The 22503-nt window shown below is 38.8% G+C and overlaps 1 protein-coding gene across 1 annotated transcript in view; it reads right to left on the reverse strand.

The window, feature by feature from the left end:
- Nucleotides 1–22503, reverse strand: part of SYNE2 (spectrin repeat containing, nuclear envelope 2) — a 281350-nt gene that overhangs the window by 184664 nt on the left and 74183 nt on the right. Inside the window, 11 exon segments of the mRNA XM_010846800.1 lie at nt 4759–4909; nt 6857–7036; nt 9453–10060; nt 10869–11016; nt 11980–12137; nt 14541–14667; nt 15130–15248; nt 16073–16163; nt 16312–16523; nt 19543–19701; nt 20595–20729. Of these exon segments, the coding sequence (XP_010845102.1) occupies nt 4759–4909; nt 6857–7036; nt 9453–10060; nt 10869–11016; nt 11980–12137; nt 14541–14667; nt 15130–15248; nt 16073–16163; nt 16312–16523; nt 19543–19701; nt 20595–20729 (2088 nt within the window).

Raw genomic sequence — 22503 nt, forward strand, 5'->3', positions numbered from 1 at the left:
CATAATACCATCCACAATTACTCAAAATAGGTGTAAATCTAACAAAACATATATAGTGATTATATGCCGAAAACTATAAAATACCAATCAAAAAAATCAAAGAAGATCTAGATAAATGCAGACACATACTAAGTTCATGGATCAGAAGACAACATAGCAAAAATATCAATTTTCCTGAAACCAATGGACAAGTTTAATACAATTATTACCAAATCCTAGCAGCATTTTTTGTAGATATAGACAGGATTATTCTAAAATGTATATGGAATAATAAAGGAACTATAATAGCTAAGACATTTGGGAAAAAGAAGAAGAAAGTGGGAAGTTTACTTGATTTTAAAACTTATCATGTAGGTACAGTAATAAAGATTATATCAATTGGCAGAGGGACAGATACACAGATCAATAGATCAAAGTGAAGCCAACAAATAACTGATTTCTCACTAAGATGAAAAAGCAATTTAAGGGAGAAATGGGAATCTTTTCAACATATGGTGCTGGAGCAACTGGACATTTACAAACAAAAACAGGAACCTTGACCCAAATTTCATCCCTTATACAAAAACTGATTCAAAATGGATGATGAACTTAAATGTCAATCATAACACCATAAAGCTTTTAGAAAAAGAAATAAGAGAAAATCTTCAGGATCTTGTGCCAGGCAAACAATTCTGAGACTTTGACACCAAAAGTACAATCTATGAAAGGAAAAACCGATAAACCAACCTTTACCAAAATTTTAATCTTTTGTTTGCAAAGACCCTGTTAGGGAGATGAAAAGGCAAGCTACAGTTTGGGAGAAAATATTTGCAAACCATATATCTGACAAATGACCAGTGTGTAGAATGTGTGTGTGTGTATGTATGTGTGTGTATATGTGTGTGTGTGTGTGTGTGTGTGTGTGTGTATCTCTCAAAACTTGACAGTAAAAAAAAAAAATCTAATTAGAAAATGAGCAAAAGGTATGAAAAGAGATTTCTGCAAAGATGACATTCAGATGGCAAATAAGCACAAGAAAAGCTGATCGATACCACTAACAATTAGGAAAATGCCAATGAAAACCACAGAGCGATACCACTACATGTGTATCAGAATGAATAAAACAAAAAGACATCTAATGCTGGCAAAGCTGTGCAGAAACTGGATCCCTCATACATTGCTGGTGGGAATGTAAAATGGTACAGCCACTCTGGAAAACAGTTTGAAAAATTAACATACAACCCAGCAACTATACTCCAGGCCATTTATCCCTGACAAATAAAAAGACAACACACACACACACCGTATACCAATATTTATAGCAGCTTTATTTATAACAGCCCAAAACTAGAAACAATCCAGATGTCCAGAAGACCATTAAACCGTCGGTGGTACATTCATACCATGGAATCCTACCCAGCAAGAAAAGAGAACAAACTATCAATGCATGGAAGAGCCTGGATGAATGTCCAGAAAATTATGCTGAATGAAAATAACCAATCCCTAAAGGTTATGCTTTAGGTATAAAGCATACTAGGCAGTATCCTTGCCTGGAGAATCCCATGGACAGAGGAGCCTAGTAGGCTATAGACCACAGGTTGCAAAGAGTCGGACACGACTGAGCGACTTCACTTTCACCCACTCCAGTATTCTTGGGCTTCCCTTGTGGCTCACCTGGTAAAGAATCTGCCTATAATGTGGGAGACCTGGGTTCAATCCCTGGGTTGGGAAGATACCCTGGAGAAGAGAAAGGCTATCCACTCCATTATTCTGGCCTGGAGAATGCCATGGACTATATAGTCCATGGAGTTGCAGAGTCAGACATGACTGAGCAACTTTCACTCAAAGGTTATGCACTGTATGATTTCATTTATATAACACTTTTTGCAATGACAGAAGTACAGAAATGAAGAACATATCAGTGGTTGTGAGGAGGTGGGAGCAAGAGGGAAATGGTAGGGCTATAAGATGACCACACCAGGTATCATGTGGTGATGGAAGTGTTCTTTCTCTTGATTGCATCATTGTCTGCAACCTGACTACAATATTGTACTATAGTTACACCAGACATTACTACAGAGGAAACTGAGTAAAGGGTACACAGGGTCTCTCTGTAGTATGTCTTATAACTGTATGTGAATCTACAATTATCTCACATTAAAAGTTCAATTTAAAAAACGAAATTTACTTAAATGTTTTAAATAAAAAACAAAACTGGGCTGTCTCTGTCTCCTGACCTGAAGTTGACTCATACTTTGGCAGAGCAGAGAAGTAGACTCTGGTGTTTTTTTTCTGCCCATTCAGGACACTTGTTCAATTAAATGGAAATATATATATATATGAATATACATATATATGTATGTATCTTGTTCTTTATTACATTCAAAGAGCTTTGTTGTTACACTGATGCAAGCTACTGGTGGGTGATGAGAAAAGCAAGAGCAGGAGAGGACACCTCTAGTATTGACAGGAGCTGCAGGTTTTGTCCTATAATGAATGGAAGGAGTAAATAAAGGAAACCAGATACCCCCTGACATTTCCCAGACTTTAATAGTCCCCCAACATTCTAGCCTTCTAGTCTTACTTTTGCACTTCTGCCTTTCATTAAAGAGAGTGGAAATTCAGCACCATACCCTAGATAAACATCCAGGTTTCTATGGTTCTTAAGGACAAAAGTTCTCAGTGGTATCATATTTCAGCCACTGGTGCAAAGTATCATGAAAATACATATGCCAGAAGTTGATTGTTTCTCAAGACCATACCTAAGTCATCACAAAATTAACAGAGAGTTACATTAACAGCTGGTACCACAATTTGCTTTTTCCAGACAGGTTAAAAAAAAAAAAAGCATTAGAGAAAATGATTAAACACAAGTGTACTTCTATATCTCCCATGCAAAATGATGTATTATTTCAGCAAATATACAAAAATACCATGCTAGATATAAGATTCTCAATCTAATAGTAAAAACCTGGACATTTATACATTTCTTAAATATAATCAGTTGTTTCATTAATTTCAAGATATTCTTATGAGTAAATATTTAGATTTGAGAAAGAGGTATAAAGCTAGCCATTTTTTACTTCTACAATTCACATTTCAAATATGTCTTCAGGTAAGACAATATTATGGTTGAAACACAACTTTGTAGTCAGACAGGCTGAGCTTAAATAATAATTCTATCACTTATTAGCCATATAATCTTTGGAAAGTTATTTAACCCCTATCCTTACTTTATTTCTTTGTTTACAGAGAAAGTTGCTAACCTGTCCAGCCAAGCCGGGCGTGGGGGGTCGGGGGGTGGGTAAGGTTACGCCATCACAGTGGGCCTGGCACAAAACAAGAATAGCTGCAAGTCAAGAGGGATTTGCTCTCTGGTCAGTTTGAAAGGCAGGGACTCAGGATCTGTGAGTATCTAAGGCAGAGACCTGGATCCTGAAACAAGAGCGCAGGCTGGAAAATGCGCTAGGGGCAGAGTAGAAAAGTAGCTGTATGAACTGGGACGTGTTTTAGGCAAAGACTAAATTGTCCGTTAAGAATCTGGTCAACAGGCATACCTCAGAAACACTGCAGGTTTGGATCCAGACCATGGAAGTAAGGGAAGTATTGCAATAACACAAGTCACGTGAATATTTTAGTTTCCAGATACATTTAAAAATTTTGTTTAAAAAAATAAATAAATAAATAAAAATTCTGTTTACATTACACTGCAGTCCATGAAGTGTGCAATAGCATTATGTCTTAAACAATGTACATACCTTAATTTAAAAATACTTCACTGCTAAAAAAAAACTCTGACCATTCTCTGAACCTTTAGCGAACCATAACCTCTGCTGGTGAAGGGTTTGAAATACTGAGAATGACCAAAATGTGACACAGGGACGCAAAGAGAAATCGCTGTTGGAAAAATGGTATCGATAGACTTGCTCGACAAAGGGTCGCCACAAACTTCAAATTTGTAAAAGACACAATAAAGCAAAGTCCAATAAAACAAAGTATGTCTGTATATAAGCTTCATTAATGTTGCTCTCAGTCATTGGAAAGTTTAATAAAATTGCCTTCTAACAGCCAGGTGTATCAAGTAGATGATACTTCACACACGCCTCTGACACTCTGACAGCACCGTAGTATACAGTACTCAGAAAACCAAGAGGAGGTGTACTTTTCTGGTGTATAGAATACAGTGTAACATATTCTTTTCCAAGTATTCCATTCTTCTGCCACTCTGGTTGATAACCACATAAAATCATAGAAAATAATGACATCTAGTGTCCAAAAGTGTAATTCTTCTTAGACTATAAAGTTGTGATTGGCAAGGCTATGAATACAGATGGAGCAACTTGGAGATAAGCTGACACATCTTTACAGAAAACAAAGAAATAAAAAGATAATTTTTTCTTTATCCACTAAGAACCGATTTTAGGGATTTTCCAAGTACCCTCTTTCTCTTAAGTCTGTGGTGAAGTCAGGTTCTTCTTAGGTGGAAAGTCAGCGCACAGACTGTTCCAATCTTTCAGCAAAGGCAAGCTCAGACTCCAAGAGAACCATACCACCAATATCAAAACCCAAACAGATGCAACCCAGTATTAACTTGGGGACCAATTTTTTTTCAAGCCCTGGGGATAAATTCAATAAATTCTTGTATACCTGGTAAAACAGAGTCACTAATAACTACTTCTAAACTACATTTTGAAAATGATTCCACTGATAACCTTCTCTCTATTGTCAGGCTTGCAATCGAGGCCACTGTGTAAAGTTTCCTTTGGAATCTGGACTCACCTCTGCTATCCTTTTCTTCAAGTTCTCCTTTCCCATGTAGGAAGCCTGGACAGAGAGGACATTCTCTTCTTTTTGAATCAATGCTGTCAGGACACTTTTAAAATTCTGATACTGTTTTAAGAGCTCCAGAACTCTTTCACATTGGTCAAGGCTATGAAAAAAATAACACAGCTAAATTTCTGAAAGTTACAAAACCATTCTTTCTCTTTGTAGTATGCTATAAAAATAACCTAATAAATTATAGAAGGATTTTTCCTCTAGACAAGGTTTATAATATTGTTTTACAATTTAACCCACAAATGATGGTATATGTAATTATTTGACAAATGGATGGCCTAAATAATGACTGGATTACTATTTTCACCAGGTCAATATTAAAAAGTTACCAGATGTAAGCTCTAGACAGAAACACAGGATTCATAACCTTAAGGAATCAGCACCTCGATTTCATCATTAACTAAAAAATATCTTGGAAAATGAGCCTCTTTAGCATTATTTTTGGATATTGTTTCAGTGTTAATTCAATACAATTCAATTATGTCTATTTCAACTCATTATAGATTTTAGCCATTAAAAAAAAAAAACTTAAGTAGAATAGACGATGCGGCAGTTAAAAGACAGCTGGTTTCTATTTATGGCTGGGTAAAATTAGTCATGTGACCTTACATAAGTTACTTCAGGCTCTGTGGACCTCACTTCTTTCCTCTGTAAAATCTAAGAGTGGACTAGATCAAACACCACAGACGGCTTCATCTTGAATACTGTATACTCAGGTTCCAGCCGGAAGCAGAAGGTATACTCAGATGGAGTTCTGTGGCGGAAGGACCACTGAGGGTAGAGTTAAGGGAGACCACAAGGGAGCTGAGGCACCTGGAGCCTAACCTTTCCAATAACAGATGTGCCACCTGGCCTCCAGAGGAGAGAGGGAAGGTGCCCTGAGCCAAAGAGGGAGCCGACAAGAGCGGTCAGAACCTCTGCTGAAAAGGACGGGGTTAAGACCACCTTGTCTTCTCTCTCTTCTTGCTCACGAATCTCCTACTAGTCTCTCCCACCTCCTAACCCAACTGGAACCCTTGGCTTGAGTGGTATGGTCCCTGGAATGGTCAGCCCTCCCAGCTACTCCCACCCTCAGGCAGAAAGTAAAGGGAGAAGATAAGGATGAAGACTGTCCAGCTGCACTGCCAACCAGGATTGGTGAGTACTGACTGCTACAAAATTAAGAAAACTCTGAGCCTTGTCCAGGCTCTGTAGGAAAGATGGTGGTAATTGACTGACAACACCTGTCAATCAAGTAGAGGTGTGGTAGAATAATGCCCCCAACTCCCAAAGACATCGACGTCCTCATCCCTGGATCCTGCGAACACCTTATATACATAGCAAAAGGAACTCTGCAGATGTGACTAAATTAAGGAACTTAAAATAGGGACATTTTCCTGGATTATCTGAATGGGTGCAGCATAATGACAAGGCCCTTATAAGAAGGAGACAGGAGGGTCAGAGTCAGAAGAAGATGTGATAACAAAAGCAGAGGTGAAAGAAAGACAGAGATTGAGATCTGAAGATGCTCCTCTGCTGGCCTTAAAAATGGAAGGGGACACAAGCCAAGGAAGATAACAGGCGGCCTCCAGAAAAGGGAATAGGCAAGGAAGTGGATTCTCTCCTAGAGATTCCGGCAAGGAACGCAGCTTGATTTTAGGTCTTCCAACCCCCAGACTGTACGATAAGTTTATGCTGCCTTTAAGCTACTACATTTGTGGCCATTTATTACAGAAGCAACAGAAAACTAATACAAATGGGGCAATAGTGATTATAAACACACTATCTATATTTGTCCTGTCTCTTAGATAACCTTTTAAATTCATTTGCCTATAACCTAGGATTCCAGGTCTTGCCCCAGACATTGGCCTAGTGAGCTTAGTGTGAAACTCTTAAGTTGGCCTCTCCTTGAGGCCCAAGGGACTGTGTTATTAACATACAAATTCCAAAAAGTTAACTGTGCCACAGACAATCTTTCAGATTTGGGAGGGGTTTGGTTTTTTTTATTATTATTATTCTCTATTTTAAAATTTTAGCTGGTGGAGGAATGTTTTTTCCTTACCATTCTGTGACCAAGGTTTTTACATTCTCCCACAAGACTGCTGTGTCCTGGCACCTTTGACTCAGGGCTTTGTCTCTGCCATCTTTGAATTGCGGAAGAGAATTCACCATTTCTTGCAAATGTTTCTTCTCTTCTTCATATTCATCTAGGTCCTTATCCAGTCTGATTAACGATTTTCTCCTTGAACATGAGAGAGAAAAGTTTAATTGCCAAGTATCAATATTGGCCAATTTTGATTCAATACAAATATGGGTAATTCGTGGAGCACACTAACTTTAATTTGCCCTCATGAGATTTATGCCAAGATCACAGATTCCTATGACAGAGTTCAGGAGGTTCTGCATTTCCAGAACTAGTTTGTGTTTTAAATAGAACAGACATACAAAACCATGAGCAGTAACATTTCTCAGTGATGAATACACTTATAAAGGGTGTATATATGCATATGAGAAAAAAGAAATAATATGTGTGCATGGGTGGGATAGAAAGGATGATATGGAGAGAGGAAAAGAGACAGATGGCAGAACACTGCAAACCCCTCAGGCAGGGCACGAGGGGGTAAAAAGAAAGGGGAATGCAAATGTGTACGAAAAGCCCCCGGAAACAAAGAAGAGTCATTTGAACTAAGGGTTTTAACGTAAAAATTAACCCTGGCAGGCCTAACTCCATTTGCTTAGGTCTAAATTGCTTTTATCAGATACTCTCTCTATCTCTACTTCCTCTCTTCCAATTCTCTACTGAATCCACTCCAATAAGGCGCTCACTCCTCCAAGACTGCTTGTCAAGCTACCCAGTAACTTTCACATTGCTAATCTCATGTCCCAGTCTCCATCATCTCCTTCCTTCAACAGTAGGCAGCATATGACACAGCTAATCGCTTCTCATTGAAAGGCGTTTTCACTTGACCTCCAGGATTCTCTTGACTTCCCTCCAAAATCATCGCAGATAGTGACTGCAGCCATGAAATTAAAAGACACTTGCTCCTTGGAAGAAAAGCTATGACAAACATAGACAGGATTACTTTGCGACATGCATACGCAATCCTAGAGACATTACTTTGCCAGCAAAGGTCCACAGAGCTAAAGCTATGGTTTTCCCAGTAGTTACGTATGGATGTGAGAGTTGGACATAAAGAAAGCTGAGCACCAAAGAATTGATGCTTTTGAAGTGTGGTTTGGAGAGGACTCTTGAGAGTCCCTTGAATTGCAAGGAGGTCAAACCAGTCAATTCTAAAGGAAATCAATCTTGAATATACACTGGAAGCACCGATGCTGAAGTTGAAGTTCCAATACTTTGGCCACCTGATGTGAAAAGCTGACTGATGCTGCTAAAGACTGAAGGTAGGAGGAGAAGGGGACAACAAAGGATGAGATGGTTGGATGGCATCACCAATTTGATGGACATGAGTTTGAGCAAGCTCCAAGAGATGGTGAAAGCCTTCTCTGTAAAACTGCCTAATGACCACTTTTGAATTGCAACCACCTCCTCCTTCTCTGCTTAACTTTTCCCCATAGCCTTTATCATCAGCGCACATACTGTATATCTTCTTCTTTCCACTAGATAATAAGCTCTACAAAGGACAAGAATTTTTGTCTGTTTTGTTAACTGCTATATCCCCAGGACCTAAAACAGTGCCTGGCTTGTTCTATTGATAACTCAGTTAAAAAGTAAAGCAACTTACCATCTATCAACATGTAGTTTTCACTTATAAATTAATATTTATTACTAATTTATTTATAAATCTATAGTAAATGCATTAACAACAATAACTAAATCAGTTCCATGCCTTATTAAGAATTGGAGCATTGCAGAAACAGATGTCTCATTGAGACGAGAGCTCAGGGAGATTTCAGAGGGAAGAGCTTAATCAGCTAAAGAGCCCTGGGAGAGCACTGAGCCTGAGGGATTAGAGGTGGACAGAAGAAAAGCCAGGAAAAGGGAGAGGTTTAGAAGGGGGAGGGGAGCTCCACCAAAGTAACTCTTTTGCTAACATTTTCATTTTCAGGATCTGAATGCCAGAATTAGAGCAGCAGCACTCACAGCAGCTGCCAACGGAGCTGACTTTGGAGACTCTCCAAATTCAACACGAACTTTAGTTTACTTATTAAACTCAGTCCCCTGCATTCCCACTCAGTCCCCAAGCAATGAAGAAGAAGTCAGGCCAAGGTGGCCTGTGCATCTTCCACTTGTCTATCATCAAATGTGTGTAGTTTCCCAGGACTTCTCCCCATCAAGACAACTCCATAATACATACACAGCAGTCAAGAGACTTTTCAGCAACTCATGGATCTTATACACATCTTATTTCACTCTTCCTTTGTCCAGAAGAATGAAAACTTTAAAGAAAAAAATTATTTCCCTATTAAATTGAAAAAAAAAGAAAAAAATTACATAACACTTTGTAAAGGCATAATATCAACAAAAATGAAGTTTGTCTGAAAAGTCTACAAAAAAGAACACTGAACCCTGAATAGAGGAGGATGGAACAGTAGTTGAAAGACATAGGAAGCATTTATTTCACCTAATGGATACTTGGGGGAAAAAAAAAAACAACAGAAAAATGTCATCTTGCATGGAGATGGATAAAAATACCTACCTTTGTTTTATTGCTGGAACAGTCGGATCCTTCAGGCCAATTTTACTGATTTGATTGTGCACATCTTGAATATTTTTCAGGAGTTCATCATTCTTAGAAACACAAGCCCCTAGTAATTTGTCTTCTTCAGTGACTTCCTCCTGCCCACCAGAACGTGTCTCAGATAAGTTTTTGGACAAAGCATCCAGAAGTTTTTCACAGGAGGTGTTTTCACCCTGTTCACTGTCTTTAATGCTTATACCAAGCATCTTCAAATGCTCATCCAAATGTCTGGCCTTGTCTCTCATCCGATGAATTTCTCTCTCTTTATTTTCCACCGTCAAAGTATTTGCCGGTACCCCCTGTGAATCTGAGGCTGAATGGTCTGTAAGAAGCTCACTAGAGAGTTCAGCTGCTCTCAGAGAAGCCAAAAAATCTTCCAGAGCTTCAAGAGCATCTTTACTCTTCTGTACTCTGTGGTTCATCTCTTCCAGTTGAGTTCTGTGTTTCAGAATAATGTTCTGTGCTGCATGCAGGTCAAGGGGGTGCAATTCCTTTAATGCAAAGTTGCCTGACTGTCCCAAATTCTTACATGTTTCAATCTGTTTTACTACGGAATCTTGGATATTCTAAAATAAAAGTAATAAGAAAAGCTGAAAGACTGAGGTAGAAGAAAGACAGACTGTATAACAGAAACTAACCCAGAATTATGTCACTAGGTTTGATCTAGAAAACTGCTTCTCAATTTAACCAAGGCTGACAGTTTTGACAGCAGGAACATTTTAATTACATATGATCCAATGACCCAGGTGTTTTCTTATCTGATAGCCTTCCTGATGTTTTGGTCTCCAAAAGAAAAGAGGTATATCAAATTATTGATGCAAGGAAAATAATTACAGATTGATCTGCTGAGACACCTGTTTATAATTTGAAAAATAAAGCAAATATTTTCAATTTAAGATGAGACTGGGAATAAGTAAACTACAGAATATGATAATTTAAGTATATGAGTCTATACAGATATTTAGGATTTCAGTCACTGGAGAAGGCATTCATTACCAAGCCTTCATTTATTTAAAAACTTTTTATTTGGTATTGGGATATAGCTGATTTATAACGCTGTGACGGTTTCAGCTGAACAGTGAAGGGACTCAACCATACAGGGATACCTGTATCCATTCTCCCCCAAACTCTTAGCAAGCCTTCATTTTTAATTCAAAGAAAATACATTCTTATTTACTCCAAGGTAACTACTTCTGAACTGGCGAGGAATTAAAGAGTTGAGAAATAAATAACAAGTCTATATTACTGAAGGTTTTTCTGTCATGGTTTATATTCTAAAGAAATACTACTGATGTTTAATAAAAATCCATAAACATATATAGGTCTCTGAAGAACTGATAATTCCATAAATATACTGTGAGAATTTATATTTACCCTCAGGTTTTGATAAATGTCATCAGCATCAGTGAGATGAAATTCCTGAATGGCCATTTCACGGAGGAGCAGGTCTGTGTCACAGAGAAGCAGTGACTCCTTCTCCATGGGTAACACCATCTTCAGTACAGTCTCTAAAGACTCCATTCTGAGTGAAAAATAAGCCAGACATTAGGGGAAAACACAGCAGAAAGTTATCCTATAAAACATATCAATGCCATTATTAACCAAGAACAGAAAACAATTATTTGATGAAAATACATACAATCAAATGCATAGATCATCCCATTAAAAGTCAAACCCAGTGATCCACAATGGCAAATGAGCTATTTGCTATATCCAAGTATTTTTGATAATTTAACTGACACTGCACTAGATAGAAAACTGGTGTAAAACAGACTAAGCTTTTCCCTCCCTTTTGACATATAAAATACTTGGATGTAACTGAACCTTGCCTTGGTGACAAAGAAACTTATATGAATACTAATTATTTGACTACTGAGAATATAATAGCCTTCAAAGACTAAGCTAATTAATAATTTGAAATTTGTGAATCTGAATCAGTAGAATGTAGATTCTGAGCCTCAGTTTCATCTGATGTCAAATGGGTAGATGTGCTGGAATATGTAAAGAAAAAACAATAGCACTCTCATTCTAGAAATGAGGAAATCAAGGCCCAGAAGTCGCGTGATGTGCCCAAATTCAGCCTCAAGGGGAGACAGTGGGAAGCTCAGCCTTTAGAACTCAACAAAACTTAAGTTCCACTTAAGTTTCTGGCTAGTGTGACCCGGTTTTAAGATTTAACCTCCTTCAGTAGCAGTTTCCTCATCAGCTTCTCTTATGGCTGCTGTGACAATTCAATAAAATAACATACTTTGTAAATATAATACTGCTAACTGCTGCTGCTAAGTCGCTTCAGTCGTGTCCGACTCTGTGCGACCCCATAGATGGCAGCCCACCAGGCTCCCCCGTCCCTGGGATTCTTCAGGCAAGAACACTGGAGTGGGTTGCCATTTCCTTCTCCAAAATATAATACTCACCTTGCTTAAAATAGCATTAACAAATTCAGCAAATTTAGTAAATGAATGGTTAATAGATCCCAGAATGATACCTGGACTTAAGAGTCATCTGAAGCTCTCTTTCTTTCTCCTTTAATTTGTCTCTTGCCTTAACTATAAAAGGCTTCTTAATGTCACTCTCAAGCTCTTCTAACTTCAATGAAGTGATTTCAAACTCTTTCCAGCAAGCATCAGTTTCATTTTTTAAGACCTGTGTGGAATACATAATTGATTAATGAATGGGTTAATAGGCACAATTATTCTATTCTTACAAAATGAAACATTCACAACTGTGGGCACAAGCAAGTTTCACATCTTCAAGTTTCACATGAAAATACATTTGAAAAGATATCTTCCAACCATCTACAAGTAAACTGTCCTTCAGAGAACAATTACATTAATGTGCTCTCAGAGGATCCACTGAAAGAAGTCAAGGGAATCAGCAACATGACTTTCAAAGAATCCAAATCCCCTTCCTGAAGTGAGATACACAGAATACAACTCAGAAAGACACACAGAGAAGGAAGGACAGATATTCTATTAGCTATTCTAGTTTTATCTAGATAATCATTTTTCTCCTTAAACTAAAACTGAAGCAAAACAGAATCATTTCTGTCAAATAAGAAGTGAATAAAATTAATTTATGATTTATTATCAAACATCTAACTGCTACTGCTAAGTCACTTCAGTCGTGTCCGACTCTGTGCGACCCCATAGACGGCAGCCCAGCAGGCTCCCCCGTCCCTGGGATTCTCCAGGCAAGAACACTGGAGTGGGTTGCCATTTCCTTCTCCAATGCATGAAAGTGAAAAGTGAAAGTGAAGTTGCTCAATCATGTCCGACTCTTAGCGACCCCATGGACTGCAGCCTACCAGGCTCCTCCATCCATGGGATTTTCCAGGCAAGAGTACTAAAATTCTATACTATTCCAAATCTTTCTCTTGGTTCTATTTTTTAAAAAAGAAGGCACTGCTATAAAATCTGAGTGTTCATCAGCATCATTTGTCCTTCACTTTCCCCAAGGATTTAGTACAGTTTTTCTAATCAACTTATTATTCAGTCATAGGAATAAGGTCTCAAAGGCGATTTCTTAATTGTGATGAAAACATACTAAATTCATCACTTGAACAACAGAGATTTTCACACATGAATTTTGCTTGTTCAGGCGGAAAATAGAAAGGAGCCATTTGGTAGAATGTGACTCAGGAACTGGCATCTTAAAGGGAAGATAACTAGAAAATACTAGAGGCATTGAAGGAAGCACCCATGGCCTTTTCTCCACTGGATATGCCTTCTCTAAGGGTTCACTCTAATGTACCTCCAAGCATACAAGGGTGCTGCACAGTAATGCCGATTATCTTCTAAATAAGAAACAGACTTTTAAAAATTAATTAATTAATTTTTGGTTGTACTGGGTCTTCACTGCTGTGCATAGGCTTTCTCTAGTTGCAGCAAGTGGGGGGTTACTCTGTAGTTGCATTGCATGGGTTTCTCTCTGCAACGGCTTCTCTTGTTGCAGAGCGTGGGCTCTAAGGCAAGTAGGGTTCAGTATTTACAGCACACGGACTCAGTAGTTGCAGCGCTTGGGCTTATTTTCCCTGTGGCATGTGGAATCCTCTCAGACCAAGGATCAGAACCCATGCTCCCTGCATTGGCAGGCAAATTCTCAATCAGTGGACCACCAGGGAAGTCCAAGGAAGATGTTTATTTGTAGAACTTACAATTGGTATGCCCACCACTAGATAAATTGTTTTTTCTGCAGCTCCTGAGTCAGATGCAATACTTCCTCTGAAGGCTCTCCATCAGGTCACCCATCACATACTGTGAACACTCTCTCCACTACCTGCCCCTTCCTTACTGACCAACATCAAACAGATAATGTGACAATTCAGGTAAGGTGATAGCTGGCTGAAACAGAAATTCAGAGTGGCTGATTTTTCACATATCCTTAATTTTAGAGCAAACCAGAAGGTGTATTGGTTGAAATAAACTTCAAACATATTGTTTCATCCAATTTCATCTCCATTCCAAACAGAATCCAAACTTCTGATAAAATATCAAATTAGAGCATAAGCAATAAATTAGGACCTGAAACCAAATTCTTCACTGGGTTGGGGTGTCTTTCTGAAAATGGGTGACAGAACATTCTTCAGAAACATCTAGCATCTGGGACCTCAACAAAAATGGTGGTGTAATACTTAGGGTGTCTTTATTTTCTATACTTAGGGTGCTATTATTTTCTTTTGTAATAAAGATTTTTTACGATTTTTTTTAAAAGATTTATTTGTTTTTATGTATTATTTCTTTGTGGCTGCCCTGGGTTTTCACTGCTGCCTATGGGCTTTCTCTAGTTGTGGGCACCAAAGCTACTCTCCTCTTGGGGTGGTTTCTCTCGTGGTTGTCGAGCACAGACTCTAAGCACACAGGCTTTAGCAGTTGTGGCACACAGGCTTAGCTTCCCCATGGCGTGTAGGATCTTCCCAGACCAGGGATTGAACCCATGTCCCCTGCACTGACATGCAGATTCTTAACCACTGGACCCCCAGGGAAACCCTACGGTGACATTATTTTCTAATAAAGATAAAACTCCTCTAGTTATATTTTCAGTATTTACCTGTAGATCTGTCAGTTTGTCCTGGAGACAAACACTACTCCTTTCCTTGTCACTAGAGAAATCAGAAGTAATTCTGGCAATGCTGTTTTGCAGGTAAAGTTCAAGAGTGCCTTTGTGTGTATCATACCTGGAAAAAAATTAAATGCAAAGTTACTTGAGTTTTTAAATTAGACCCCCAAATTTTTTAAATTACTGTCAATTGTCCATGAGGAAAGCCCAGGGAATTTCTGCTTAAGATATTGGACTACAGACAAAAATTATGACTAAAGGAAAAGAAAAACTTTTTAAAGTACACCGTATCTACACTGATAAAAGATTTTTGCTGGATTTTCTAGTTGTTTAAAAGAGTTTGCCTCTCCATAACATATACACAATACTGTACATAAAATAGATAACCAGCAAGGATTTACTGTATAGCACAGAGAACTATACCAATATTTTTAATAACCTATAAGGGAAAAGAATCTGAAAAAGAATATATACATATATGTGTATGTATGTATAGCTGAATCATTTTCCATACCCCTGAAACTAATACTGTAAATCAACTATACTTCAAATAAAAATCTTTTTTTAAAAAACAGTTTACCTCTCTAGTAAACTGTCAATAGAGGTACTGTGACCCTTTTCATATTTCTCCATGATGCTTTCCTCCTGTTGCAGCTTCAACTTGGATTCCAGGTTAAAATTCTGAACCAATTCCATTGCCTAAGCAAATACACAAAAGAGTAAACATACTATCTTCAATATACTTAATAGCCTGGAAAAAATAAACAGTTTTGTGATACAAATGGATATCACTGATTCTTTATACCCCAAACTTCAGCTCAGAGACAGGTCTTCCTGTAGGACACAGGAGATTTATCAGGCTGATTCTCACCTTCTAATTGGTATGCCAGCAGGATAGAGGAGTTCTCCCAACCCCTAAGCATTGTCTCTGCTTGTGACCACATAGCCATCCATGGTCAAGGGCAGACAGAAGCACAGCATAGCAATAGGAGCAGACCTCTGAAACAAGTACACCTCATTCCTGCCCCACACCTTCTGACTGGCGGCCTAGACTCACAGCAAATCCCCACTAAGCTAGAACTCAACAATTTAGAAAATCCAATTCCCAAAGAAAGTAAAAGACATTATAATGATAAAAAGACAAATGACAAAAAAAAAATACATGACAAATGAACTAGTTCATCTCTGATGCTGAAGCATCTGTGCAGATTAAGCTCAACCTTCTTGTGTTCTCAAAAGTAACGCACATAGGCAGCATGTATTCGTAATGGTTCAAAATGGTCACTTTTGGAAAGAACTGTTTGTGTCCTCAGGGGACAATCAAGTATGATTGTCCTGGCTTTGGTTTGTTGTATTCTAATTCTTTGAAAAGCAATCTTCCTTACATTATTTAAGTGAGAATTCTCAGCTAATAGAAACAATCAGATAATTAAAACCAACACTCAATGAGAAGTGGATTATTGTACTCTTGGTATTTTTTCTTATTGGGTTTACTTCTAAAACACATTATCCAGATTTAACACCTTTTCAGCTGACGGCTGATTGTCTGATTTTGCAGATGGCACCTCGCTGAGGGTATTCCCTCCTCCATTCTTAGATGCATCCGTGGTTCCCCTAGGAAGGAATCAAAATTGCATATTAAGATATCAGGAGAAAAAAATGAAGCCTAAGAGAGAATAAATAATGTTCAGTGTCATGTGCCTTCACAAAAGGCTTTATCTTATTTCTCCCTCATATGTAGCTATTCTCATGAGGCACTAACTTGTTTTTCGATGTGCCTCCCAAGGTGGGCTGCAGTGTCATATGAATCTCGGAAGCACATTTCCGAAGCCTCTCTATCTTCTGCTCGTAATCTTTGAGCGCTCTCCTCACTTCTTGTTGACTCTTCTGAGAAGTCAGCTCCTCACACAGCTCCCGCAGGACATCCATGTGATGATCAAGCTGGTACAGGCTGCCTTCCTCAGAAAAGCAGGCCTGATTGAGGAAATAAAGTGGGAAATGTGTTTCCGATGAGTTTACATGATTAGTCCATGAGGATTAGAAATGAACAGATGTGTGTGGCTTTAACAACACATTCTTTTATAAGCCCCTCCAGTGTGCCTGGTGTGGGAGTGGGCACTGGAAACAAAGATGAGAGAGTTGGCCCTAAAGGGATTTACCACAGCCTAATGATGGAATGAAGGAAACCAGAACATGTCACCCCAACATATGCCTCTCTGACACGAAAGGAGATTTTTTTAATTGAAGCATGGTTAATTTACAATGTCATGTTTCAGGTGTAGAGCAAAGTGATTCAGTCATATGTAATTCCCTCTGCATTTACTTCTTGTTTTTTTCTCTTAGTTTTAAAAAGTATTTATTTACTTGGCTATGTCAGGTCTTAGTTGCGACATGAGGGATCTCCATTGTGTATCCAGGATCCTTGTGGTGAATGGACTCTAGTTGTGTCTCACGGGCTCTGGAACTCTAGGGCTTCAGTAGTGGGGGTGAACAGGCTTAGTTACTTCACTTCACATGGGATCTTAGTTCCCCAACCATGGGCTGAACCCATTTTCCCTGCATTGGAAGGTGGATCCTTAACCACTAAACCACCAAGGAAGTCCCTTTTCTGCTTCATACTTGCCTTCAGCAAAAAATAATTTTCATGTCATAAATCATAATGAAGAACAATATATACAATATGTAAATAAATAAATATTTTTTTAAAAAGAAGCAGTAAATGCAGAGGGAATTACATATGACTGAATCACTCATCTACATAGCAGAAACTAACACAACACTGTAAATTAACCATGCTTCAATTAAAAAAAATTTCCTTGTGTGTCAGAGAGGCATATGTTGGGATGACATGTTCTGGTTTCCTTCACTCCATCATTAGGCTGTGGCGAATCCCTTTAGGGCCAACTGCCAACTATATGTCTATATTATTCTTCATTACGACTCCCTAGAGTTCTGGAGCCCATGAGATACAACTCGAGTCCATTAGCGGCAAGGATCCTGGATACACAACCGAGATCCCTCATGCTGCAACTAAGACCTGACATAGCCAAACAAATAAACAAATATTTTTTAAAAAAGCAGCAGCAGCAGTAAATGCAGAGGGAATTCCCCGGCGGTCCAGTGGCTAGGACTCAGTGCTTTCACTACTGGGGCCCAGGGTTCAATCCCTGGTTCAAGAACTAAGATCCGGCCAGCTGCACAGTGTGGTCAAAAAATAAAACAGAAAAGGCTTCTCCTTTTCTGCCTAAAGGCAAGAAATAAAGCTCCTTTTACTGGAGACAGAGTTTTATCAGCCCAGAGATGGGACCACAGGAATGTGCAAGAAACTTTGTACCATAACGTTTCTCTTCCTAGTTATTTCTTCACCATTTCACTACCCCTAGCCCAAACTTCTCTGTCTTGTCAATTCTTCACAAATGTATTGTTTCTTTGTCTGAAAGGTACACAAGATTCCTGCTCCAGTCACTTCTTTGGGTCATTATGCCCTTATGAAGTTTCCAATGCACATTAAAAAAATTCAAGGAAATATGTATGCTTTTCTCCTGTTAATCTGTCTTTGTCAGTTCAATTTCCAGATCCAACCAAGGATCTTAAACCGTCGAGGAAAGCGTGTTCCTTCCCCACAGTAACCACACAAATAATGAGCAAACAGCATGACAAGAGACACCTCCTGCCTTAAGCAGTCAGAGGAAAACCCCTTCACATGAGGGAACCATCTGGGCTAGAGGTTGAAAGAACATGCACGGAGTCCTCCAAGGAAAAGGAGAGAGGGGTCGTGCCTAACAGAAGGAGCAGCCAAGACAGGAAAAGCTCCAGATGTTCCAAAAGGACGTGGAGTCTAGCATGGCAGAAGGGGCACTGAAGGTGTATCCTGGGGCCACACGGTGAAGGGCCTGCATGGAGTTCTGAGGAGTTCGGAGATGTCCTGAGAGTAAGGGGGGTTCAATGGGTCACTCTCATGACGGGACCAGAAAATGATGCCACCACCATCGCACTGAAAAAATAACCCAGGTTAAGGGAAGTAGCAACACTGATGGAAAGGAAGGAGAAGCAGCAGCTCTTCTGAAGATTAACAGAAGGGACCTGGCAGCTGACTCCAAGGCTGAGGGAAGAGGGAAGAGGAAAGGGGGAGGGAGTTCTGAGACGGCGATGTCTTTCATAACCAGGATGTGTTAGAGGAAGAAAAGTCTGAGATAAGATTGGCTGGATTTGGACATGCTGAAGTGGAGGTCTCTGAAGAACTCTGGTGCTATCTACTACTCAGAGACACAATCTGGACTTCAGGGGAAAGGACTCAGCTGGAGATAAGGATCTGGGCTTTTCCTTGCAGAGAGGGCAGTTAAAGCACCAAAGTACGTACAGTCACCTGGAGCAAGCATGAGATTAGCCAAGAACAGAGACCCCAGAACAAAAGCTTTGGGATATCAGAAGAAAAAAGGAAAATTTGTGAAGAACATGTAAAAAGAAGGATCTCCCGCAAAATAATAAAATGCAAGAGAGATGGATATTGAGAGAGCCATAGCAGTAGAAAGTTTAAATGAAAAGAGGGGTCGGGACTGTCAAATATACGAAAGCAATCAAATAGGATGAGGACCAAAAACAGACCATAAGATGGCCCAGGCTGGTTTATATCCTGATTTGCTATCTTTCACAAAAGCTGTGCTTCAGAGGATGCTGAGTCCTTACAAAAGTAACTACGGGAACTTCAACAGAGGGTGACATGTTTGTAATCAGAGTCTTGAGGACAAGGGGCACTGAGATATATGAAAAAAAAAAAAAAAAATGAAGTCAATGCTGAATTCTTCTCACCTCTAAAAAACAAGACACGCAGGCTCTGGTTAGATAGAGCTTCAACTGCAGAAGGGATGAACCCCAGGGGACAAAAGTGCTGAGGTAATTTTCAGAGCAGTTTTAATCCTAGCCAAGGACTTACTAAACCATTTAGGATAAACCCCACAGTGATGACAAAACTTGAATGAAAACAGGTTTTTACCTCATGTTCTTTGATGAGACCCTTGGTCCTTCCTCTGCGAATTAGCTTCTTTTCTTTATTGATTTGCTTTTCAAGTTTTGCAATACTATCACTAAGTTTTCCTTTTTCAATGTCTATTTTTAGTTGTTGAATATACAGGGACATTTCATGATGAAGAGACTATTAAAAAAAATCAAAGACACATATTAACCATGGAAACAGGATATATTGAGAAGATTTCCATTAAAAAATTAAAATATTTGTGGTAACCAAGCACAGAAATGAATTTATGTGTAATTCTGATTCATGCATATATCTTTGGGGAGGATGTTTTAAAACTCATAAACATTTTTTTTTCTTTCTAATAACTAAAAATGTGTTTCAGCTGTGAAAGACATGGTTAGAATTAAAAGACAAGAGGTAGACTGGGAGAAAATATATATAAAATATAGAGCTATAAGCCTATTGAGAAACAACAAGTAACTACAATGTATATCCTGAATGGGATTCCGTAACAGATGAAAAACGACATTAGGTGGAAATTAAACTTTAGTTAATAATGTACTATTAGTCCCTTATGACAAATGTACTATATTAATATATTAATAACTGGGGAAACTGGGCATGCATACACTGGAATTCTCTGTATCATTACTACCTTTTTAATAATTTTGTAAATCTAAAATTGTTCTAAAATTAAAAGATTATTTTAAAATGTGTTTTAAGAAACCCTTTAACAGTAGACATTCAATTATATTACTTTATTCTCTCTCTCTTCATATACTCACACACATATTTAATACTCAATAACATTTAGCAAAAACAATCTCTGTGGTAGGTGCTTTATATAAAGCCTTGCAACAATCCTGCCAAGTCAGTGAGGTTTTTCCCAATTCATCAATAAAACTCCTAGGAGCTAAGCAACTTGCTCAAGTTCATTCATTAGCTGCTGGATCCAGGTCTGTCTGCCACCAAAGCCTACCCATATTTTCTATGAAACTCTACATGTGTATATATTAATATCAGGATCAATATCAGGATCATAAGCCCCAGACATACATGCATGTTCTTACCTCCCACTTGGCACAAATGTCTCTACTCTTTTCTTCCAAAGACAGCTTTACATCATCAGTTACATTATTTTTCAGTTCTTCAACAGCTTTCAAATACTTGGCCAGACTTTTAGTATTAGAAATTATCAGTGCTTCCTAAAAAAACAAACAAACAAAAACCACAAACAAGAGCATGAAAGCCTTATTCTACGGCCATGTTATCAAAGCTAATTTAACAGGTAGAATTTTAGAGAATTTTAACAGGGAGAACCAGGAAAGGACTCCATGGAGACTACTTGAAGATTTAGGGGAGACTTTTAGGTGTAGATTGAAGGTGATCTCCCTTTTGGGTTTTTTTTTGATTTTTTTTTTTGATCTCCCTTTTGTATGCTTTGATTTCTTTTGAAAAGAACTGCAAATATTTATTATTCAAACATAGTTACACCTTTGAGGCCAAGACAGAGACTTCCTTTTGATATTCCAAATAGTTTTTGGTCCCTTTCATAAACAATTAAAAGGCTTGTTATTATGAGCCACTGGCAAAGTATCCTCTAAAGTTCTTAAGTATTGAGCAGATGACCACATTTCATAAGTAATACAGTCCAAAGAGTATACCAGCTTGTATTAGATATCAGTGTTGCAATAAGACACAGTTTATAGTAGGGGTAATGTGGCAAATGTTTAATACTGTGCATAATCACTTTATGCTGCAGGGAGGCGACATCCTCTTATCATGGACTTCAAAGGCTTGTTTAGGGCCCACACCAGTGGCAGTCCCATAGACTGGAACGTGCCTGCTCCTCATCTCACACTTACCTACTCTTACAGGATCTTGCCTGGCAATAATACTCTGTAAGAACAGAAACCCGGCTTAGGCAACCATCAAACAACAGAACAGAAAATAGTTTAGTGTCTAAGAAAGGGCAGAAAAATCTATAAGAGACAAGAAGATGAAACTAATTCTGAGGGAGAAAGCAATGAAGCAGGCTGGAGATTTGTTCATTTACTTATTACATATTTATCATGGGTCTCGTGCAGAAAAGGTACCGTCTGAGCCTCAGGGACCTCCTCTAAAGCCTCTGTGAGGACTGCTAGATTTATGGAAAGGGAAGACATGCTAGCCCCATGTGCGGGCAGGGAACTCCTGCCACTCATGTGTCCCAGGAGTCCCTGGGGCCTCAGGGCAGTAACTAGCAAGGCACGGATTCTGCTTCCGCTGTGAAAATGGGACTATTTTACTAAATGACAGAGACAAAAAGGAGGAGGCCTTGGCTTCAGATTTCAAAAGGAAGAAGGGCAGGAAGAGGAAAGTGGTATGAACACTAACACTGTAATTCCTCCCTCTGGTAGAGAAGGGGCCTGAGGCCTCTGCTTTTTCTTTCCCTTCCCTCTTTCCTCAGCTGACTGTATCTGTCCTCTTGAAATCCAGCCTAGTGATTATTTACAAGAACCACTGACTCAAGCTCAGTTCAGCGCTCTCAGCATTCCAGGAGTAAAACTGGGAGAAAAAAAAAGACAGTGGGAACTGGGCAAAGCTGGTGGCTGACAAGGTGCAAACAGAATAAGATGGTTGTGGGAGAAGCAGTGTTGAAATAGCTGGTGCTATGGTCCAGTATGGTTAACAGTCCAGAAAGCCAAAAGAGGGTTGAACCCAGACAAGAGGAGGAGGCCACAAGGAGGATTAAGAGAGGCTGCTGGAGGAGTCCCTTTTCCTGGAAAGACTGGGTGCAGTAGCACAGAGTACTGATTGACTTCATCTTTGTTTAAAAAAATTAAAGTTTAGTTAATTTACAATACTGTGTTACTTTGAAGTGTACAGCAAGGTGATTCAGTTATATATATATATATAAAATAATATATATATTATTTTTTAGATTATTTTCTATTATTATAAGATACTGAAGTTATTACAAGATATTGAGTAGAGTTG

The sequence above is a fragment of the Bison bison genome, unplaced genomic scaffold, assembly GCF_000754665.1.
Source record: "Bison bison bison isolate TAMUID 2011002044 unplaced genomic scaffold, Bison_UMD1.0 scf7180017864239, whole genome shotgun sequence".
NCBI lineage: Eukaryota > Metazoa > Chordata > Mammalia > Artiodactyla > Bovidae > Bison > Bison bison.